At 57.2% G+C, this 8427-nt stretch overlaps 1 protein-coding gene across 1 annotated transcript; it reads left to right on the top strand.

Moving 5' to 3' along the window:
* Window positions 1–745: 745 nt before the first annotated feature.
* On the top strand, window positions 746–4705 carry SOX7 (SRY-box transcription factor 7). The gene is made up of 2 exons (XM_066314613.1): window positions 746–1003; window positions 2902–4705. Exons 1-2 carry the CDS (start codon window positions 778–780, stop codon window positions 3807–3809), a joined length of 1134 nt encoding a protein of 377 aa, XP_066170710.1. The 5' UTR covers window positions 746–777; the 3' UTR covers window positions 3810–4705.
* Window positions 4706–8427: the final 3722 nt, after the last annotated feature.

Here is an 8427-nt window from a genome sequence, read left to right as displayed (position 1 = left end):
ATTTCAACCCCTTTGAGCTTTGTGCCCAGCCCCATCCCTGTCTTATTTTCCCCTAAAACTTCCACTAGGGGCTCGACCAGGCTGGACAAGCGCCCGCCAGCAGGTTGGTCATGTCCCAGTTTCCATCCCATACGAGGTGACCTGGAACTGTGGGGTGAAAACCCACATGAGGTGGGCAAAGCACAGCCCGGGCTGGTGGTTAAAGCAGAAGTGGGGAAAAGGTGTCCCTGCCTGTGGGATCCGTGCCTTGATTTCCCTTGGCAAAGAGGGTTCCTGGGGAAGGGCCCTTTTCACCCCAGTGGGATCTTCCTTTCCGTGCCATTTTCCTTTCCTTTCCAAGCTTTCAGTGCCTTTTTCTCCTGTCTCTGTGTTACCCCACAACCTTTAGAGTTTGAAGGTCTCTGAGGTGCAGGGGGGCAGCGGGGCTGTTTGGGGGCGGGACATCTCCAGCTCTCTCCTCGCTCCCTTGCAGCGGGCAAAGTCAGGAAAAATAACAATAAAAGAGGGGGAGCGGGGGGAGTGGGAAGGAGAAAGGGAGGTGTCGGGGGCGCTGCTTCCCCGGGGGGTGCCGCGCAGAGGGTGGGGAGAAGTTTTCTCCCAGCACCATCCCGGCCGGGGCTGAGGAGTTTGCAAACAAGGAGGAGCAGCGAGTCCCTTCGGTGTCATTGGAGGAGGCTTTTTCCAAGGAGCTCATAAATACGGGAGAGGCCGGGCAGGAGGCTGGGACTGCGCGGGGACCCCGAGGGCAGCGCGGCGGGGCGGGGGGGCCGGGGGGCCATGGCTGCGCTGCTCAGCACATTCCCCTGGCCGGAGCGGCTGGAGGGGGACACGGGCGAGGGGCTGTCCCCAGGGCCACCCCCCCGAGCGTCGCAGGGCGAGAAGGGCTCCGAGAGCCGCATCCGCCGGCCGATGAACGCGTTCATGGTGTGGGCGAAGGACGAGAGGAAGCGGCTGGCGGTGCAGAACCCCGACCTGCACAACGCGGAGCTCAGCAAGATGCTCGGTGAGGAGCGCGGTGGGCGCGGGGTTGGGGGGAGGCGAGGAGCGGGGCGAGGTCGGGGACCCACCCGGGCATCCCCTGGGTGAGCAGCCGGGCACCCACTCACCCATCCAGGTGCAAATCCTGTGGGGATTCAGTGCCCAGGGGCACCCACCGGAGATCCCTGCGGGTGCAAACCTTGTCCGGATTCGGTACCCGTGGGTCCACCAGGGTATTGCCGGGGGTGCAAATCCTGCCGGGATCCAGTGGCCCGGGGGAGGCACCCACGCACCCACCCGGGCATGGGATGCACACCCTGCTCGGATCCAGCGCTCCGGGCTGGGTCCCTGGGCACCCACCTGCGGTCCCTGGAGTGAAAACCTCGTGCGGTTCAGTGCGATGGGGTGGGGATGCAGGCACCCTCCGGCCATTCCTGGGGTGCAAATCCAGTTGGGATCCAATGCCCTGGGGAGAGCACCATGCACTCACCCGGTCATTCCGGGCTGCAAATCCCATCCGGATCCAGCGCCCCGGATTGGCCATCCCTGGGGGTGCCAAGCCTGCCCAGGTGGGGACCCGGTCTGGCACGCAGCAGGAGGACACCCCTACACCTACCTGGCCTAATTGGGGGTGCAAAGCTAGCCCGGGTGCAGCACCCTGGGGTGGCAAAACCTACTGGAGTTCTGCGCCTCGGCAGCAGCACCGGGCACCCACAGGGTGCTCACCCCAAAACTGTCCCACACTCCGGGTGTGCAGCCACTGCTCAGGGTGCAAAGTCTGATGGTGTCCTGAATCCCAGGGGACAGGCATCCTGCCACCCCCTCTGCTGCAAACCCTGAGGGTGCTGCCCTTGCTGTGCAAGGAGACACCCCAAAATTTTCCTGGCCTGTCTTTGCTGTCCCACTTTGTCCCAGTATTACAAAGCTCGGGTGTGCGTCTGTGTATTTCTGCTGTCACTTATGGGGGATCACAACCCATTTCGAGCACACATTTGTTTCCCACTCCCCGTCTACTATTTCTCCCTTTCTCCCAATCCCCATTTTGATGTGAAACCGGGAGGACAAACCAAAATTATCAGCCCAGACAGCCTGAGAAAGAGTTGCCCAAATTGCGACACAGCTTTGCTGCCCAACCTCTCATCCAAAGTTTGTGTTTCCCTGGACACTTCTGTGGTGTTTTCTTTGGTGGTTTGGGTTTTCTCCTCACTGCTTTGCCATGCAGCATCTCAGCTTATTAGTGTTATTTCTGCTGTCTCAGGCCATGGGAAGGCATCAAAGGCTTTGATGTATATCCTCATTTCTCTGCCTTACCCTGAGGAGCAGCCTGGGACAGCCTCACTGTGGGATAAGCCCCCCTCTACCCAATGCTACTTTTCTGTCCTGTGTTTTGGGGACATTTTATGTCAAACAAGGAAGAGCAAGGTCATAGAATTAATTACAGAATTATGTAATGGTTTGGGTTGGAAGAGACCTTAAAACCATCTAATCCATCCCCCTGCCATGGGCAGGGACACCTTCCACCATCCAGACCTGCTGTCACAGTGCCCAGGTCTCCTTGTGCCCTGGTGCAAGTCCTGGCAGGGCACAGGCTGGGGCACCTTAAAGGACACCACGTCCTGACACTTTGCTCAGCCAGCCTTGGCTGTCCCTGCTCCACAGCCAGGCTCTCTGTCCCAGCCCATGGAGCTGGAAGAGTTCATCTGCCTGGATTTATTTACCAACCGTAAAACCACTTTGTGTGGGGACTTGGGATGAAGGGAATCAGAGACCCTATAGCAGCCTGACATCCCCCCTTCTTCTCCCACCCGCTCCTGCCACATCCCGCTGCGAGGTTTTGGGGATGTGTCCTCTGCGTGTGCCAGGTGGGATTTTGGGCTCCCTCGGGAGGCTGCGGGTGCTAAGGGAGCGTCTCCTCCGTTTCAGGGAAGTCCTGGAAGGCGCTGAGCCTGTCGCAGAAGCGTCCCTACGTGGAGGAGGCCGAGCGGCTGCGGGTGAAGCACATGCAAGATTATCCCAACTACAAGTACCGGCCCCGTCGGAAGAAGCAGGTCAAGCGCATCGGGAAGCGGGTGGATCCCAGCTTTCTGCTGGGCAGCCTGACACGGGATCAGAACTCTGTGCCGGAAAAGAGGACCTGCAGCCGGGCCGGGGGGGACAAAGAGGGCCCGGGTGAGTACCCGCCCCGCCCGGGGCTGCCGGCCGTGCGGGGATACCGGGAGGCTCCGGGCAGCGGCAGCAGCACCAGCGTGGACACCTACCCCTACGGGCTGCCCACCCCGCCGGAGATGTCCCCTCTGGATGCCATAGACCCCGAGCAGAGCTTCTTCTCCTCGCCCTGCCCCGAGGAGCACCACCGCTCCCACCTCGCCGGCGCCACCTTCTCCGCGGAGTACGCGGGCGGCTCGCTGCCGTGCGGCCACCACCCGCTCAGCCCCATGCCACAGCCGGCCACCTGCATGATCCCCCCGGCCTCCAGCTGCCCTGCCCTTCCTCCTCCTCCTCCTCCTCCTCCTCCCAGCTACTACACACCCGTCTTCTCCTCCTTGCCCCCTCCCAACCTCCATGCCCACCTGGGCCAGCTCTCCCCGCCGCCTGACCACCACGGCTTCGACCCCTTGGACCAGCTGAGCCAAGCGGAGCTGTTGGGGGAGATGGACCGCAACGAGTTCGACCAGTATCTCAACAACCCCGGCCACGGCGACCACCACGGCGGGGCTTTGGCCAGCGGGCACGGCCCGGCATCCGGCAGCTCCCACGGCTCCGAGAACAGCCTCATCTCCGTCCTGGCCGACGCCACGGCCACCTACTACAATAACTACAGCGTCTCTTAGGAGCCCAGCCGGGGCCGCCTGGACCGGCCGAGGAAGGACCCGACTCTGTTCCGAGGCGTTGTTGCTCCTCAGGGTGACCCAGTCCGGACCGCGGGGCCCTGGAGTCTCCTTGGTGTTGTAGGTAAAGGATTTGGGTTGTTGGCTCACCACCGTGCAAAGCCTGGAGTGCTCTGCTCCCGCCGTGGCCAAGGGGGCACTTCCCAACGCCAAAGCCCTTTGGCCAAGTCCCTCTTCCGAAGCAGGGATGCTCCTTGGGAGCACAGGAAGGCTGCGCCTCGTTTTGGGGCGTCCCCAGCTCTGCTTTGGAGTCAGGAGTGCGGCAGCACCCCGCAAACGTCGGGTCTGAATTCCCCCCTGGAAGGGGGAAAGGCAGGGATGGGAGAAGGGGAGAATTCGGTGAAGGTCCATGAGCTGGTTTTGGGTTCTGGTGGCGGCGTTGCTGCAGCCACCCTGACCTGCCTGATCACTCCAACGGGGGTTAAAAGCCCCCATCCCCTGCCCCAGAGCATGGATTGGGGGCTGCATCCCTTGGGAAACCCCGGAGGGGATAGGACACCAGCCAGGAGAAGGGCAGCCAGCCCCAGGGGTGCTGAGCCTGTTCTGGTGTGGGGTAAGATCAGGGCTTGGAAAGGCAGGATCCAGCCGGCATCCACCCCTGGGAGCAGGTCCTGGGAAAGACATTTTGGTTAAGAGGTGATGATGTAGCAGACACTTTTTTTTTTATCAAACATCCTTTGAAGGGGAAGGCTCCGTGTTTGGAGCTACAGTGCCCGATGCCTCTCCTAACTCTGGCGTTTTATTGCTTGTAATAAAGCTGTACATTGATTTATTCCTTCCATTATTCCTCTCCCCCCACCCCAACCTCGGATTTTGTATTGCTCAAGTTCTCTTCCTTTCCGTAAAGATGAAGCTTTATTTTAAATCAGTTATATGACATGATTAATCTTAGTGTTTACTGTATGGCACTTGGTAATGACTAGTTAGTAACGTGGTTATGAGTTCCTGGTTTCAGTCCCCAAAAATGTATTAATAATAATTGCAAAGAAAACAAACAAAAAAAAAAAAAACCCAACCAAAAGTTCACCGGTTTTTAAGCTAATACATTCCATCTCTTTTGTGTGACTCTAAGCATTTTGAATGAGTGTAGATACGAGTTTGCATAAAATATTTAATTTAAATAAATGTTTTTATATGATGATTGTTCAATGATTTAAATTGCTGTTGCTATTGACAACAGTTTTCAAAACAGAAACATTTCCCGTGCAAGTGCTATTTTTTTATATTTTTGTTGTCGTTGTTGTTGGTATTTTCAGCCAAATTTTTTCTACTTCCATTTTTTTTATAAATAAAACAAAGATCTGTGGTTATCTTTACAAGCTGTGGATTGATTTCTAGCAAACAGACTCAGGGCACGAGGAGTGCTTACCCTCACTTTTCATGGAGTGTCTCGGGTCACTGCTGGCCTTGATCCTGCTTTTGCCATCTCACATATGATCTTTGTAATCCTGTTTCCATATTACAGTGAAGTCAAGAACTTTGCCTTTGGTGTCTTGGTGAGCACAGATGATGTTGGCGATTTATGGAGCGAGTGCCAGTGCCTGGAGCGTGGGTTTTAGTCACCTTTAAGGCTCTCTTTTCTTTCAGAGTTTGGGCTGATTCACCTTTTAAGATGCTCCTGAAAAGGGTCCTGGTTTCAGGTGCAGATTGAGGCAATGAGGCCTCAGAAACGTGTGGGGGTCAAATTTGGGGAGCCACGTGGAGGTGATGTTGAGTGATGGTCTTCAGGCCTGGCCAGCAAAGAGAAAAGCTTAATCCATGTTTTTGGATAACATCACAGCCTGCTCTTGCCAGACATTAAATCAGGCTGTGTCCCTGCTGTCCTTGAGGTCAAGCCATGCACAGAGAATCTCAGAGTTCTTAGGTCTGGAAGAGACCTCTGGAGATCCAAGGCAGGGTAAACACATCCTAAAGCAGTGTCCTCCGAGGCTGGATCCTCCTGCTTGGCCCCAAAAAAGGGAGGAGCACATTTCCTAATGCACTTTGTGATGTCACCTCTGTGTGGTGGCTGCGAGGGGTCTTCAGAGATCTCCCAACCCAACCCTGTCCCTCAGGGGGGTTTGTCTTCCATAAATGACATCTCGGATCCACCAGCCCATGGTCCCAGGAAGGGGAGGCTGTGTGAGTATTGGGGGAAGCACCAACATGCTCCTTTCCTCTGCTCCTCCATCCCACACTTGTATCCCCTGGATTCAGCTCTCCCATCCTGCCTCTTCCTTCTTCCAGCTCTCAGGCATCCCAGCTGACCTTTGACCTCTCATTTTTAGGGGGAAAGGAACCTTTGGGTGTCCTCCTAGCCCCAGGTGCTGTGGTGGCTCCCTGACGCACAAATGTGACCCTTCCAAGAGGATTTTGGAGCTGGAGGGAGGGAGGTGCCAGGATCCTGTTTTGCCTCTCTGCCCAGCAGCATTGACTCACATGGGACTGTGCCAGGAGCAGGAGTGGGGCTGGAAAAGTCCTGCTTTTCCCTTCTCCATCTCTCCCTGCAATCCCTGTGGTGCCCCAGCCCCGAGAGGCAGCTGAGAACAGTGAAACTGCCTTGGGGAGGAGGATCAGCTGTCCCAGCCCCCTCCCAGAAATTCAGCTCTGGGTATTGCCACCAGTCTGATCTGGGATGTCACATTCCTACCCTACAGAACCCTTTTTCCAGGACATTGGCTGCTCCTACTGGTCCTTCTCCTTATTCCCATGCCCTGAGCAACGTTGGGATCAACTGCACCACCCTGTCAGCTTTTTCCCTCCTTGCTTTCATCCCATGCAGGGCTGGTGGAAACAAACCCCTCTCCAAGAGCTCCTAGAGTCTGATTTCCCCAGGAAAAGGGGTTTCTCCAACGCACCCCATCCCCAAGGAGCCCGTCGTGCCGGGATGAGCGGAGATCCCCGCCAGCCAAGCCTGTCCCCACTTGCTCAAGCCGGGAGCCACGTGAGGAGAGGTGGGAGCTTGTCCCTGTGCTCTCTGCACGCCAGGAACAGCTACAGGCCCCAACCGGGAGCCGGGGCCCCCCGAGGGCGTTGGGAGCCGCAGCCAAGGCGAGGTGCGGCTCCCTGGGAGCCACGGCCGGATCCGGGCACACGCCCAGCGCCGGGAGCAGCCGGCTCCCAGCCCCAGGACACTGCAGCCCAAATGAAATGCAGGGGCAGAACCATCTTCTCTGGGGGGATTGGAAATGAGATGCTGTGTGTCAATCCCCCTCTACCCGCAGCAATATTTTTTGGGGATGCAGGGCGTTGCTGCAGGGAGCAGATGGAAAATAGGTGGGTGGCAGAGGTGGGAAGGAGTGGTTTTGTTTGGAAAGTGAATATTCATGTGAAAGACTGCTGGCCATCGCTGTTTGCGGATGTTGGGGGGGTCACCACCCCAAGCAGGACTTGTTCTGCATCAGTCCTGGGCATGTTTCTCCTCCCTCCCCATCCCAAATCCAGGAGCCCATGGCTGTCTCTGTGCATGTGGACGAGTCTTGTGGTTTGTGGCCTGCTGTCCCCAGCCTGGGAACCAGCAGGAAAATCAAATCAGGGCTGCAGGAAGGGATAAAACAGCCTCACACCACATTTGGGATGTCAGCCTGGGCCAGGACAGGGGGATCACCTTGCCACGAGGTGACAGGGTGTGAGCCCTCTGCCCCCAGTGTCTGGAGACCTTGGACACTCCTTGGCCCCTGTGGCTGTGCAGGTCATGGTGCCAGGCACTGGGAGCAGGGATGAGGTCACCTTCCCCCTTCGCGGACAGCTGGAATTTGGGCTGGCCAGGAGCTGCCGTGTGTGTCATGCCCTGGGCGATTTCCTTTCCATCCCTTGAGCAGGTGGTGACTCCTCTCCTTCCCCTCTCTGCTTGTCCCAGTGCCACTGGGCAGGGGTGGGCCCTGGTGACAAACAGCCACGTGGATGTTCCATGCCTCAGTTTCCCTGTCTGTAGAACAGAGATAATTCTTCCTTCCCTCACATCATTTTTCCAGCCAGCGCTGGAACATGACCTGTCTCTTCCCCAGAATCTCAACAGGACTAAATGCTTGTGCTGCCTTTAGCATGAGTGGTCTCTGCCCCATGTGAAAGATCTGGATTCTGCCATGAAATCATCCGAGATACAACAATTTTCTCTGATTTTTCAAAGCAGAACCAGGTGAGGGAAGTAGAGGCAGCAAAAGAGGTGAGGTGACTGGACTGACCTCACCCTGCAAATCAGTGACAGAGCCTAGAGAAACCCTCAACACAGCCAACTCCCCTAAATCCTAAATCCCATTTCCCCCCTCTTTTTGCTCTCCTTCCCTCTCCATCCCTTTTGTTCCCCCTACCCCACCCTGACTCCGAACCCTGCTGCACCCCACTGTGGGGAGGGCAGGATCAGGCTCTCCCTCCCATCTCTCCAGAGGAGGGAATGAGACAAGCTGCTGAGTGGTTTCCTGCCCAGCACTGCCAATGGGAGCTGCTTGGGGTGCCGGGAGCAGGGGAGGATGTATCCGGAGCTGAGTGTTTCCTGGCAGATAAGGCCAACCCCTCCTGCCGGATGTTATGAGTCCAGGTCCTACCTCCACGTTTCAAGAGAAGGGGCCGAGGAAAGGCTTGG

Source organism: Sylvia atricapilla, chromosome 3 (genome assembly GCF_009819655.1).
Source record: "Sylvia atricapilla isolate bSylAtr1 chromosome 3, bSylAtr1.pri, whole genome shotgun sequence".
Lineage (NCBI taxonomy): Eukaryota > Metazoa > Chordata > Aves > Passeriformes > Sylviidae > Sylvia > Sylvia atricapilla.
Note: the sequence above shows the minus strand (reverse complement) of the source record. Positions and strands in the feature narration are given on the sequence as shown.